General features: G+C 36.9%; 1 protein-coding gene across 2 annotated transcripts in view; it reads left to right on the forward strand.

Annotated features, from left to right (window-relative positions):
- The first annotated feature begins 8,321 nt into the window (after positions 1–8,321).
- The window catches only part of Dsg3 (desmoglein 3), a 30,165-nt gene continuing 23,405 nt past the window's right edge, over positions 8,322–15,081 (forward strand). Inside the window, exon 1 of one of the 2 annotated variants that reach the window (XM_013506734.1) lies at positions 8,322–8,590. In XM_013506734.1, coding sequence (XP_013362188.1) covers positions 8,543–8,590 — 48 coding nt within the window. In that variant the 5' untranslated portion in view covers positions 8,322–8,542. The remainder of the gene's footprint in view (positions 8,591–15,081) is intronic. The other variant, XM_005372742.2, reaches the window with a different exon arrangement.

Raw genomic sequence — 15,081 nt, forward strand, 5'->3', positions numbered from 1 at the left:
GGAGGAGGAGGAGGAGGAAGAAGAAGAAGAAGAAGAAGAAGAAGAAGAAGAAGAAGAAGAAGAAGAAGAAGAAGAAGAAGAAGAAGAAGAAGGGGAGGAGGAGGAGGAAGAGGAAGAGGAAGAGGAAGAGGAAGAGGAAGAGGAGGAGGAGGAGGAGAAGAAGAAGAAGAATACTTATATATACCTTTTCATGTTTGGAGCCAAGTTCAATTTTCTGTAAAAGGCTTTAAATATCAAATACTGAAACCACTCTTAATAGTTAACACTTTGAAAATAACAGTAAATATATAGTCAAAATATTTTATCTTTAATATTTTATAAGTCTATATTTAATTTGACACAGATGAATAAATGTGATGTCAAGAATTTTCAATGAAATCTTTCCTTTTCATTTCCTTTTTAGGTTAATGACCTCTCCTCTTTCCTGAACACCTAGCTGTAACGTTCTTTGCATGAAAATTCATCTTAACAACCTATGGTTTAACCTTCATACTTTTCTCTGTGTTCAGATGATCATTGTCTGTCATGTAAAACATACACATCCATATCCTCAGACAAACACATGTAGCAATATTCAGTACACTATCCTACCTCTTGCTCATCTCACTCAACGGTATCCCATACAAACACTAATATATCAACTGCTCTATCTTGAATTAATTCTTTATTGTCTGCAGAATATTCTGCTTTTTACACTCTATTTCTCTAATTTATCTACTATTAGAACCTTACCATCTTTGTTAGATGTTAAGGCACCAACTTTTCACCTTCTTATATTGGAAAGAAATGAGAAATAAGAGGGGGAAAACAGGTAAAAACGATGAGCTTTATTATTTGTAACATAACAGATGTGAACGATGTGGGTGAGAGGGACAACCTCGGTAGACACCCTAATACTCATCTCAGAATGAGGCGTAGCCGGTCAGGGACAGCCGCCTCACTACTGCCGAAGGAAGCGCTGTGTCCCGAGAAGCGAAGAGCCGAACAGGCGCACAGCGTCCTGTATCTGATCAACAGGCTGCCTCCAAAAGAGAAAACCCTAGATGGGGGAGGGGACAGAGGGCAGAGCCAATCCAGTTTAATTCCTTCTCCCAAGCTCACCAATCCATACAGAGGAAGGAAAGAAGAATGGGAAACAAAATCAGCCTTTCTGTAGCTTAAACCCATCCCCCTTCCAATATAGAAAACATTCCACTGACAAGCAAGAGTTCTGTCTCCCAGTTGCACTTTGAATGATCGAGGCATTAAAGTAAATTAGGGTATCTGGTAAGACCTATCAGTTAGGTTTTGTGAGGTTTTCTGTGGTTTGTTTTGGTGCTGACAATTGAACCCACGGCCTTACACACACTAAACACATGCACTGCCACCAAGATATAAGCCATATACTCCCAGCCCCAATTATTCTTTTATTAACTTTTAGGGACACTTTTTTCTTGTACATAGACATCCACATTTTTTATTATCTCACACATCCATCCTCTACTTAAAGATTGATAATTCTAAGTTTGAGGGTTTCATTAAATTTTTTTCCTAAAAAAATAATGTTTTATAATAGCAATCCTGTATCTTTCTATTTCCTTTGATTTTATCCTATATCTTCTATTAATATTCTTTTGCATGTTTTTAAGAAAATTATTTCCAGCTATTTAACACCTTTTACCTGAAACTCTGAATAGATTCTTTCATTTTACTTCCTAGATTCTTATTACTATATTACTGCTTTTTACATTGACTCTATTACATTCTACCTTAAATTTTTTTTAAGAAAAGTGTCATATACAAAAATGTGGTGATAAATTTGAAAACACTGACAAATGTGAATAACTTTTTGGCAAAATATAAATGATCAAAATGCTGCTCCCTCCCCCCGCCAAAATGGACAATTTTCATAAACCAACTGAATATTGAAGATCTACAGTATGGTGAAACTTAGTAACTGGAAGTAAGATATCATAAGCTCAAATCACTTCCTTCAAATGAAGGCTGGCCAGCCCATTTTAATACAAATTACATCACTTTAAAGTCTAAAGAAATATGAAGATGTCTTGAGAATCTGTCAACATGGCTTCAAACTGGAGCAGAAGATTAACACTAAGCCATCATATTGCACAAGCTGAGCAACGCATACAATACCGTACCATTGGCTTTTTGCCTAATCCATCAAAGATGAAGCCTAGACTGACTCACAGACTTGTTCTTCTCATGAGGGAGAATAAAGGTGGCGTTTTCTCTACCTTTCATCTCTCTATAAATGTACTTTCCAGAAAAAGGCCATATGTATGTTGTTGTTGTTCCAGTCTTGGACAGAAGGACATAAATTTATGCTGCAGAACTGCCTGTTAAGAAGCCATTCTATAGTTCAGACTAAATGAAGCTATACAAATCTTGAAAGTTCTGAAAAAGGAAAGTAAATTGACATTATGTTAAAAAAAAAGTTAATGTGAAATAATATAGAAAAATTCTATAGACCAACATTTTGCAATAAGACAGATGTCAATGGGTAGAATGATGATGTATATTCAGATGAAGGCCAATTTGATATGTCCAAAACTGCAGAAAAAAATGTCTAAAACTGGGGGCTGGGGATTTAGCTCAGTGGCACAGTGCTTGCCTGGCAAGCGCAAGGTCATGGGTTCAATTCCCGGTACCGGAAAAAAAACAAAAAAAAAAAAAGTGAAAAAAAAAAAAAGTCTAAAACTGTTTTTTCTAATAGTAGGTGAATCCCAAACAGATCTGTGTCAGGTGAAAGCATTATTCTGCCCCCCTGAAAACTGGAAGGAAGAAATACACTTAAAATTTATGTACTCTACATTTAATCTTTATCAAAAGCAATGAGCTTCTGGTTAGAATGCCAATATTAAGACAGAAAGTACAATAAATTGTACAAGTTTCAGAGGTTTGGCAAACTTACTAGAAACTTACTAATCACAGAAGTACTGGTGTACGATGCCTCACTAGGTGAAAAAGCAGTAACATGTGAGTCTTGTGTAGAAAAATGTGCTGACCCTGAGGAATTAAGGGTGACAGCTGCTCGTGTTGGAAGTAAGCTCTTCCTCATCGTTCTGGAGCTGGGAGTTCTCAGCTACAGCGATGCTGAGGGCCATGGAGATCATTTCCCAGCGCTCAGCCTGCCTCCCAACTCCATGCTCCTCAGACCCCATCTGTGCCTGGCAGAAAAACCCAGGCCCTGCTCCCAGTGATGTGGGAATGGCAGCCACACCTCCTGGGCCATGGTGGAAGAAATCAGCAGAACATTCCTCTTGTTATTTCTTCCTATGGGTGGAGTGATGGGTTGAGATTTAACTCAATGCAATTATTTTTTAAAATTTCCCTCCCCAAGAGTTCCTAATAACAGTACCAGTACAATTTGATGACTAGAAAAACAGAAGTCAAGGCTCCGAGGATATTTAAAAATACTTGAGGACAACTATGCAAGTGTTTTTTATCATCAAGTGCAAGATTTTAAATGTGCAAAGGTTACATAAAATAAGTGGAGAATGCAATAAATTAGTACCGACTTTGCCTATCTGGCACTCATATCTTTTCATATGATATCACTGAATTGCTTGCAATGATGGAAAGTCTAAGATGAGGTTAGGTCCAGGAGGGATGCCAGGTTCCCTGGATCTAACCAAGATCCACAACTAATTAAGTTCTAAATTTAGAGGTGTATGTGTGTGTGCACACGTGCTGGAGATTACACCACACCTAGCTAAACTGACATGCTCAAATCTTATTTTAATTTCCTGAAGCCAAATAAATTATGTCTTTAAATAACATCTAATTTTTTTTTTGAGACAGGGTTTTGCTACATAGCCCAGGCTGGCCTCAAACTCACAGTGATCCTCCTGCCTCAACCTCCCGAGTGCTGGGATTACAGACGTGAGCCGCCATGCCTGGTTTAAATTCCTTAATAAAGCTAAAATATATTTTCTCGTAAGACATTATTTTTTCAGAAAAGAACTACTAGTAATGAACTTGGAGACGGGAACACAGAGTGGTGGGAAGGTCATGCTCTTACATTACCTGTGGCAATGTGAATTGGTACTATAGTCTTTTGAATGACAGTCTATTCAAATTTGAAGCACTAGGTGTCCTTTGGCCCATAACCTGTGCTTAAACAGCGTTTATAAATACAGTCTCATTTATTCATTCTGCAATTTCTTCAGAATACTCTAATGAGTTGATAGACATAATTTCTACCTGTAGAACTCAAAGTTGAGCAGTAGAGAAAACCACTCTATAGAAGCAAATAACAAATTGTGCCATACTATACAAGAAGCAAATCAGGATAAATTATAAAAATAATAGGAATGCGGGTGCGAGTGTCCCAGCGTCAGGAGCAGACACAGATATAGCTATTACCTGGAGAATGAGAAGAAACAGACAGAACCAGAAGAAAGACATGGGACAGGGCTTGGAGAAAGCAAGACAAGGGAGTATGTGAAAGATAGAGGTTCTGTGATGTAGCTGGAGAAGTATAGAGAGCCCTTCCCCATCCTCACCACAGCCTAGGAAGTTTATATTTGTAATCCCATGGGAAAGTTATTGGAATTCTAGTGAGTTAATTCCAATCTACCACTTCCAGTGTGACCCATGGTGAGAATAAAGACACTAGGGCATATTTGTAGTTATGGGAAGCCAACGAGTCCTAAATCCAGCCATGATGATGGCTATCTGGAACAAAGGCCTTGACCCAGGACCAAACCTGGATTTTATTCATTTCTGAAGAAGGGAGTGGTTGAGGATGAGTGACCGTGAGAACCGTGGGAAGTAGGTGAGCACCGTGAGCTGGGCTAGGTGAGAGGCCGGAAATCACCTCTGCAATATGCAGAGAGAAGGATCTGCAGAAAGAATAATCTGCATAACACAGTTGAGGTAGGATGTAATGTTTTGGGGTCGATGCTTCAGCTCTGATGAGTAATCTTTTAAGCCCTGGGAAATTATAGCCTCTTATCTTGAGGCTCAATCACAATGTATGATAAAAATTATACATCTTTTTATAAAAAATAATTCCAGGAATCATAAAAGCAAGATGATGTTCCATATCGTCTAAAAAGAAATTGAATCAACAGCTCCATTTTTGCTAAGTATTAAAGCATCAATTGTTCTCTACAGATACACAGTTACACTTTCTGGCTTGTCTGGATGCCTCAAGGTGATGATCCTAATGGAAAAAATGTATGATTTCCAGTACCCTAAATAGCAAGGTAACAGATACTACCTTTGCAGGCCATTTCAAGATGGATGCAGAATTTTGTTAATGCCTAATTTGTGAGACTAATAGGAACTCAGTTCATGAGTTTATGAACATTCAAGCATAATTAAACAGCAAAAAGTAGTAATGTGTGACACAAACATTTATGACATACATGTTTCCAGTCCAAACAAACCAAAGCCAGTGGAGGCTTGCTCGTGAAGCCAAGTTTAATTAGTATTTAGCTTTCTCTCCTTGATGGACAAGAGAACTGCTGCAGATAATGAGCATTAGGAGCAGTGTGGAAACCTCAGTAGACACTGCCCATTTGGGTAAACAATCACTCTGGCTGCTTCACTCCTTCCGCCACAGTATGACAAAGTTCAATTTCCAGCCAAAAGAGAATGGTTTCTCTAGCTTTTTTAACCTATAATCTACTGTACCTACTTTCCAATGCTACTTTCAATATGGTACATTAATTGAAATGCAATGTACTCACACCACAAAGCTTCCTTTCAATGATTATTATTGGTATGAGTCTTGTTTTTATTTCAATCTCCTGGGCAAGAGCCAGTTTCAACTTGGACGTAGGTTTCTGTGTTAGTCAGCTTTCCACTGCTATGACAAAATAATTGAGAAAATTAATTTAAGGAGGAAAGATTTGTTTGGGCTCAGTTTCAGAGATTTTGATCTGTGGTCACTTGGACTTATCATGATAGACCTGTTGTTAAGCAGGACATCACCCTAGGACAAGGTAGAGTCCCCAAGAGCTACCTATTCCCTTCAACTGGGTCTCATCTCCTACGGTTCTCACCACTCCTGGTCGTCCCTTCAGCTATGAATCCACAATGGATTAATCCACGTGGAAGCCAGATTCTTCATGATTCAGTCACTTCTCAAAATCCTATCTGATGTATCAAGGACTGAACTTTCACCATCCAACCTGAAACCACTAGAAACCCTCCCTTCTTTCCTTTTCTAAGCACAAATGAAATAGTATAAGAAAGTACTGCTTAGCCCAGAAGATACTGTGCAAATGTATTCTCCAGCAGGAGAAATATCCAGACTGCTTTCCCAACACAATGTAAATGTGGTCTTAACCCCAGAGTGCTTTATCACCTTTCTGAGGTTCCTGTCTTCCAAGGAAAAGCAAGTATTAGCCAAAAGCACTGTCAAGGGAACATGGAAAAAAGATCAGAGAGCCCTACCTGTCTATGGATCACACAATGAAACCTGTCACTGCTTAGCTTGCATTAGGCCAAGTATGCTGTCTTACCCTTCTACGGAGGGCGTCCACATTCTTATGTACCACCCCACCAAGAACCCTTAGATGGTATTTCAAAATATAAAAGTGAAATATTAGCGGAGTCTTTCATCTGTGTTTGGGTAAGTAAGTGGAATGATAATTACCATTTTCACACCCTAAATAATTAAATTTGTCAACAAACTGGAATGTTAGGAAAGGTAAATCAGAACAAACCAAGCCATATCTAGAATTTAATCCATAATGCAACTTCATAACTATGACTACCATTACCATAATTCACTGCTATCATTTTTATACCTCTTTTGTCTCATTAGCACTACAATATTCTGAAGAATTGCAAAATTGTAACTTGGGAGAGAATTAAAAGTTTATTATTTGTCTTGTTTTCCCTGTCCCAAAGTTTGGAGTGTTATTCATAAAAGCTTGCTTTCTTACAATGTTTTCAGAATAACTTTTCTTTTTGTAGTTATAAAACAAATACATCATCATAATAGAAATAGAAGTAGAAAATATGTAAAGATACAATGAAGAAAATAAATAAAATACATCCATAATCCTACTCAACTGTGCTCCATTCTGCCACTGTAGCACCAAAGTAACCATTCATAATAGTATAAATGGATGTGACTATGTTTGGTTTTTTCCGGTACCGAGAATCAAACTCAAGACCTCGCGCATGCCAGGCAGGCACTGTGCCGCTGAGCTAAATCCCCAGCCCCCGTGACTGTGTTCTGATAACATTTATTCATGAAAAAACTTTATTACAAAAGCAAAATTTTTCTGGTGGTAATGGCAATGGTTGTACAATGTGAACATACTTAATATTGAGTTGTACATTTAAAAATAGTTAAATGATAGAGTTTGTATTATGTATATCTCATTGCTTCTCAGCCTTTTGACTAAGATGAAGTGTAGTATCTGCTCTTATCAGTTTAATATATTATGTATGTGTTACTAGAGTTTAAAAAAAAAACAACAAAATTTTGCCTGCAAGATTTTTTTAACAACTCCTGACTATAGTATGTAATCTTTTCTCCCTAAATATTGTGACTAAACAGGTTTCTCCAAACTAAAAAGCTTCTAATATTTGATTCGTAAACACTTTTTTTTTAACTTTCAAAGATAATATTGCCCTTCTACCAAGCCCTTCTTGGGATATTGTTGACCTTCTAGAAAATGCTTTTTCTAAGATGAAAATGCAAACAAATTAAAATGATATTGGTAGCTTTTCCCCTCCCCTAACATGGGTTAGAGGCCAAATACTGAGGAGCGTACAAATATGCAACAGTAAGCAGGGTGACTGCTCCAGAGCACACTTGGAGCAATTAAGGAAGTACAAGACAGCCTACCTTGCCTGTTAATCTCATCTTTTTAAACTTATAGCTGAGAATAAATACAATAGGAAAGATGTCATTGAGATATTATCAGAAATCAGATTTTGCAATATACCACATATTTCAAATAGCCAAAGCACTGTAGAACTGTTCAATTTTATTTCTAATTGCTTTTATTCAAAATCTGCGGTAATATTTGCTGATATGATTTTTTCGATGTAGATGCTTTCAACAAAATACATTACTACTTAGCACATCTTATTTATCACACACTCGGGCTGCAAATAAGTGCTCTGTGGATTTGGGGGATTTTTATATGCTTCATTCTGCTTTTCAGTTCTATTTGTAACCAACCATGAAAAGCCAACCGAATCCCTTGTCAGTGTGATCAGGGCTAGCTTTGCACTTCCACACCATGATTAGCTTATTATTCATCTAGGACCTTCCTATTCAACTTTGTCTTTAGCCTGGGAGCTGCTCTTTCAGGTTACAACAAAGGATTCCATTGCTGTAGGAACTGAGGTGTGTCTAAGTTTTTACCTGGAAGAAAGAGTGATGCAAGTGTTTCTGATGAGACCAATCCTTGGTTGAGGCTGGGGAGGAGTCGCCTAACAGGACACCTGTGGACTCTGGCAGCAGGCAGCAGAGATTGCTGTAGGAAGGGCCTTTGGACATCCTCTGCAGACTCCTGGGCAGGCAGCCACGCGCGGATCTCTCGGATTTGTTCTCCAGAGAACAGAGACAATGGCTTGGCTCTTCCCCAGAGCCACAGGGGCTCTGGCCATTTTGATGGTAAGTCCTGTCTTTTTCTAAAAGTTCCAAGCTCTCCGTTTCTTGCCTTATTAGATAGCACTATAACTGATTCCTGAACTCATACTACAAATTCCAAAGCCACTGTATGACAAAACTGTGAGGATTTCCAGTTTCCTCCTTGCTGTTTTTTAAATGCTGTATTTTACAAAGAAAAGTAAACCAAAAAGAAATAGATTTCAAAGTAAAAATTTAATATTCCTAAAAGGTTACATTTCCACAATAACTTTATTTTCTTCAAACTAATGCTTTTATTCATTTTCCTAACAAAAAAAACTGAAACACATAAAAGAGAGCAAAGACGCATCTATTTTCTAAGATTGCCTGTCTCTTATTAAGTATATAGCTAAGAACTCTGCATGCCTGGTCTTGATACCTGACATGTGCTTAACTTAAAGACTGTTGAATTAAAATCAAAGTGAATTTTACTCCAGAGAAGTTGAGAGGATTAAGAAAACAGTTTATATGTTTAGCCATTATGTGAAGAACACATCTAGCCTTTGGGGGAAAAATATGCACAACATTTGATAAGTTCAATACATCTGTTGATAGGCAAAGTTGTAAACAATGTTTTCTAATAGAGAAGTGGAATTTGAAGAGAAAAGCATTAGCCTAGGTATTACAGGTTAGTTTATATCTTAACTGTGTTGTTATCAGTGACAAAAAATATGTCACAATATTATCCGTTACTTGAAGATATCCAAATAGTTAACTACCACAAATGAATATTTTAAAATTTCCTAGTGCTAATCCTCATGCTGTCTGTGATAACTTTGTTTGACCTAGATGTCAGGTTGCTTCATTGTCTCCCCTCAAAAAGTTCAGATAAATGGACCTCCAGAAGTTATAGGAAGATAGATCTCCAGAAAGAATATTCTAGAGCTGAGAATGTTGTCCAGTTGATAGAGCACTTTCTTAGCAGTCACCATGTCTGAAAATCAATGCCCAACTCTACAAAAGGAAAAGCTTTCTAAAAATTAAAGCTCTCCAACAGGCTGCCTTATGTGGTAAAATTTCCCAGCATTCCCCATAAAATAATGCTCTAACCGAAGATGAGTCCCACCCATTCTTAAGACTGCTTGTATTAGGACAATGTGACTGTTTTGACTTTCCAGTGATTTTATTTGCCCCCAAAATAGAAAAATATGACAGCTGCATGACTTTCCCACCTTTCTAGAAGGGAGGACTATGGACTAAACCATAGGTAGCAGATAACCCATCAGTCAAAATCAGTGAGGAACCTAGGGGAGATACAGCCAGGGAAGCCAGAAAAGTGTTGGAATAATGACATAGAATTGAGCCACCATGACTCAGGGTGCTCTTTTCTCTGCTTTAACTCATGAACCACTGTCAGTCACCCCTCTTATCCTACAGCAACTGTGAGGTCTTTGTGCTATGGTGGGGTTTTTAAAAAAAAATCTGTAATATCTTTCTTCCAGTGGGCACACAGTTATTTGAAGAATGAAGAAATGGTTGAAAGAGATCTCTCTTAAACTATAAAACCTCATTCAGTTCCTCTGTAATCCTCATTATGAATGAAACTACACCATGTAAACATTTTCCTCCACTTAGAAAAATTTTACAAATACACACACACACACACACACACACACACACACATCTACACCTATCCAATACGGCAGCTACTAGCCACAGGTAGCTATTAACACTTGCAATGCAGACGGTCTAAGAGTGAAACATTAAGTGTAAAATATGCATTGTATTTTAAGAATTTAATATGAAGAAAAGAATGAAAAATAAATCATTCATGTCATGTAGATTAGATATTGAAATGATAGTATTTCAGATATATTAGATTAAAATATTATTTAAATTAATTTTACTGCTATTTAGCTTTTTTAATGTGACTACCAAAAATGTTAAAATTAGGTGGCTGGCATTTCTGGGTCTGGTTGTATTTCTTTTGGGCAGTAATGGTCTGCAAGTAATTCTGTTAGGGGAAAGCAGTATTAGGCAGAAGTGAGGCAGGTAAATAAGCCTCTGAGGCTTCAGTGAGATTTGAGATTTGATAAGTTGAGATGGACCAAAGAGAGGAATCTTCAGTTTTCAGATGAACAAAAGCAAAGATGGATGTAGTTAGGGCATTTGCATAGGGGCAATGGACTCACTGGTTTGACTGGAATCAAAGTTTGTATTGGAGAATCCGGAGATGAATTGAAAAGCTAGAGGAGGGTGAGGTTGAAAGGTGCACACGGGGAACCACCCAGAGTTTTGAAATAGTGTGGTTATGGGGAATAAAAAGCAATGCTCTCAGAATCATTGTTGAGCAGGAATGCACATCTTTTGTTGTTGAAGGGTGGGGTCTGAAAGTTGGAAGACCTGTCTGGAGGTTTTGAAATAATTCCACCACCCAAAGACCATTCAAGGTAGCTAGGAAGCTGAGCTATAATAGCAAAGTCACAGGTCTGAACCTATAGCTGTGTTTTTGACTCTTTCCAGGCCTGGTGGCCTCCACTGCCAAAGAAAAGTAGCCGTACCCCATTCCCACCCACGTAAAATGGCCGAACGAGAGCAAAGCCACTTTAAGAAGTGCCAAGAGTATAATGTTTATTATGTGTAATATTTTAATAATAGACAATCTTGCTGACTTTTTAATATTGTATCTCACTATTTGCAATGACCATCAACACTAGTTTTAGTAAGTCACGAAAGGGCCTCTACTGTCTGGAGTTACAGTATATCAAAAATAGTTGTGAGGTTAATGTTTATACTGACAGGAAAAAAAAGCCAGAAGCTCTATTTTAAATTACTATAATGATGGCCATGGGAAAATAACATTTCCAAATGGAAATTGTCTTAAAATTTCAGCTGCATAGTTTTTCAGGTGAATTATTTGGAAGGGGAAGGCATGAGGAACATCTGCCCAGTCCTTGAAAATATATATTTATTAGCTTCTTATGTCTGTTGGATCCATTTCACACAATACAAAATAGAAAGTTTTAATCTTGTGAAATAATTTAGTCTTCGAAGGAAACCGTAGATCAATGCTTTGATGGGAAAATAAGGGAAAAAAGCAATTTAAATATCAAGTTGTGACTAGAACATTTTCTAAATATAGTAAACTGCCTTCAGCCATCTTTTTTATACAGCACCCCAAAGATAAATGTTTAGGAAAAAGATTTTACGCTAAATGGCCCATTTTAACAAAAGAAAAACTTCTGAGGTATCTTTTCTTCCCTTGATCAGTGAAACAATTGTTTCTACTGCTCATAAATATATGAAGATAAATTTGCTACTGAACCTCTCCAAAAGTAAAGATTCGTAAATCAAAATAACCTTGCCAAGAGGTTCTACTCAGCGCTGTCTAACTTGGGCAGAAGTTGGGAAAGATGTAATTATTTCTCCCAATTAGTCTCCTGTTTGCTTAATACCTGAAACCAGTTTTCATCTGGAACTAGGACACTCGGTATCCATGAGGCTTCTCGTAGATGTTTTAGCCTTTGGCCTTTCCTTTTCAGTAAAAAGTCAATCTAGTAGCCTAAGGTGAGGGCATGCCTTGGGAAGCTCATCCCAAGGCAATTACCTGGGCAATTGGTTACGATCTTTAATTACATGATGAATAATGGAATCTATCTAATACACACATTTTCCTTACGGGACGGCTGTGCAGCTGCCAGGCTGTGTGTTGCACAACTCCAGTAGGTGTGAACACTGCCTTCTGGGGATGTGCGTGGACCAACCTAAACACTGGTACAGTGGAGCACTGTGTCTTTGCTCAAGAAAGAAAGCAATTCTTGTGCATCTTGATTGTGAATAGTAATAAGAAGGCATTTCACATTAATCAAAGTGGCTCTTTTATACCTTTTTCTTTCTTTTTTTCTTGGTTTGGTGATAGAAATGGTTGACATTTATTAAGCACTTACTATGGGCTAGGACTAATGTTATTCCTATTATTTCTGTCCTCACAACAAATCTATACAGCAAATAAGATTATTATTCCTTTATGACAGATGAGGAAACAAGAATTAAGTAATATTCTCAAGTTATACAGTTGATACATAGCTGGGTCTAGGATTCAAGTTCAAGACCCGGCGTCCAGTTTTATATTACCACTCATGACTACCTACTACACAGCATTCAAAAGGAACATTTGATAGCACCAAGGGCATTTGTTTTTCTTAGCAACCCTACCAGGATATGAAGTTGTACTTTCTAAAGTAATTGAGTTTATAAATCAGTCACTGGAAATTGAATTGTTTGCAATTAAATAATATCTAAGTGGCTAGGCATATGTAATTTTATTCAATTAAGGAATTTATCTTGATGAATACAAAGTTTATTAGAATGTTTTAGACACTTTAAAAATTCAGTGAAGCATTTCTGATTTATGACGGCTTGACTTTACAATGGTGACAAACTTTCAGCTCTTGCAGGTGTGAGCAGCACATGCCTGCAATCCCAGCACTTTGGGAGGTGGAGGCAGGAGAATCATGAGTTTGAGGCCAACCTGGATTACAAATGGAGACCCTGTCTCAAAAAACCAAAAAACTAACAAAAAAGAACCAACAAAAAAAACTTCTTAACTTTACAATGAGAAAGCACATCCATACAATCTATGTTTTTTACTTGCAGTGAAATATGCAGTAGATTACATGAAGTAGTCAGCATTCTATTATGAAATGAGCTTTGTGTTAGATGATTTCCCCAACTGTAGGCTAATGTAAGTGCTGTGAACATGTTTACAGTAGGTGCGGCTAAGCGTGATGTTCACTAGGCTAGGTATATTCATGTGTATTCAACTTCCTATTTCCAACTTACCGTGGGTTTTTCAGAACATATTCCATCATGAATGGAGGAGCATGTCTCTAGGGAGAAATCAGGAGGATAAACCACTCATTTCTTCTGAATTTCACATTACATGACTTACTTATCAAACGTACTGAGGGATCTCTGTGATCTGACACATTCACAATCATTGTAACTCATCCATTATAAGAATAAAATCTATATATGAAATTTTTCCAAAAATATTAATACACACTGAATCATATTTAAGATGGGTGATTTATTTGAATCCTATAATTCATTCTATGAATTTCCCCAAGGGAAGTGAGAATGATCCATCCTCATTCCCATTCAAGAGAAGGGAAGAGCAGCTTGGCCTAGCCCAGTGAACTAGCTGCCCTGAACCCAACCCATAGTCCAATGATGGGTCTCCTCCCATGCTAAAGTTTGAGGTAACTAACCAAAATCTTGGCTAAGCAGCAAATGGGTTTTAAAAACCTATCCATGTAGGAGGAGGGAGGGGAGAAAAAGGGCTTAGAAAAAGGAATGAGATGTGTTATGTACATGTACCAATTCCCCACAGGAATGTAAACATGTACCACACACATGTACAAATACAATACAATACAATAAATATAGCCATATGTGTCTTCAAATTATACTTTGTATAGACCTACTTTATTCAATAACCATGTTAATGATACAATTGTATTCATTTTTATTAGCAAATAGGGCATAGAGACATAAAATTACCTATCTTTATGCTACCCTATAATCAGAAATAATAATTAGATTTACTTTTAATCTAATATTTCAATTTGCATCTATAGCAGAACATTTAGCCTATATCAGTGCTTTAAAAATCATATAATCAAAATTTATAACATAAGTTTCTTTTTTTTTGTTTTGTTTTGTTTTGTTTTGTTTTTCTCTGGTACCGGGAACCGAACTCACGACCTTGCGCTTGCCAGGCAGGCGTTTTGCCGCTGAGCTAAATCCCCAGCCCCCTTTATAACATAAGTTTCAAACAAGGAGATAAGAGTACAGGAATTTTCAAAATAATAGATGCTTTTTTCACATTAGTATTTTTGATTCAGGCTACCAAAAGAGACAACTTAGTTGATTTAAATTATTAGAAAATTATTTATATATCTATTTGCTCAATGTAGCTGTCCCACAATGTGGATATAGCCCAAAACAATATATTATACATGATATTTTTACATAATTTTCATTTGTCAAAAATTGTTTAAAAGTAATCAAAATAATTATATTGGAAAAAAAGATAAGTAGCTATTATGTAAGTATTTATTAACTAAATTAAGTGTTTTAGAAAATACCATTCTAAACAATGTATGGGTGTGATTACATTTCTAAATAGCTAAAGAACATTGTAACTTTCAGCAGTGTTTCTTATCAACTACCCTTGTGTTCCCAGATGGAAAAAACACGTTTTTACAATGTTTCCTAAAATTAAGGGACATCTTGATGGTCTGATTTTAAAAGACAGGAAAGAGTAATGATTTAGAATGAACAAATTTCTTTAAGTCCTCTCACACCCAAAGAAAGATTGGAAAAAAAAAAAAGAAAGAAACAACTGTCTACAATATTAATTCTCTGCAGTTTAGGGTTGTCTTTTCTCCGCCTCCCAGGAAAAGAGAAATGGCACCTTAAGGTCTATGAGAAGAACCATTCTCTCTGGGGCTAGTAGAAACATGATTCATATT

Source organism: Chinchilla lanigera, unplaced genomic scaffold (assembly GCF_000276665.1).
Source record: "Chinchilla lanigera isolate Chin_1 unplaced genomic scaffold, ChiLan1.0 scaffold00001, whole genome shotgun sequence".
NCBI classification, from domain to species: domain Eukaryota; kingdom Metazoa; phylum Chordata; class Mammalia; order Rodentia; family Chinchillidae; genus Chinchilla; species Chinchilla lanigera.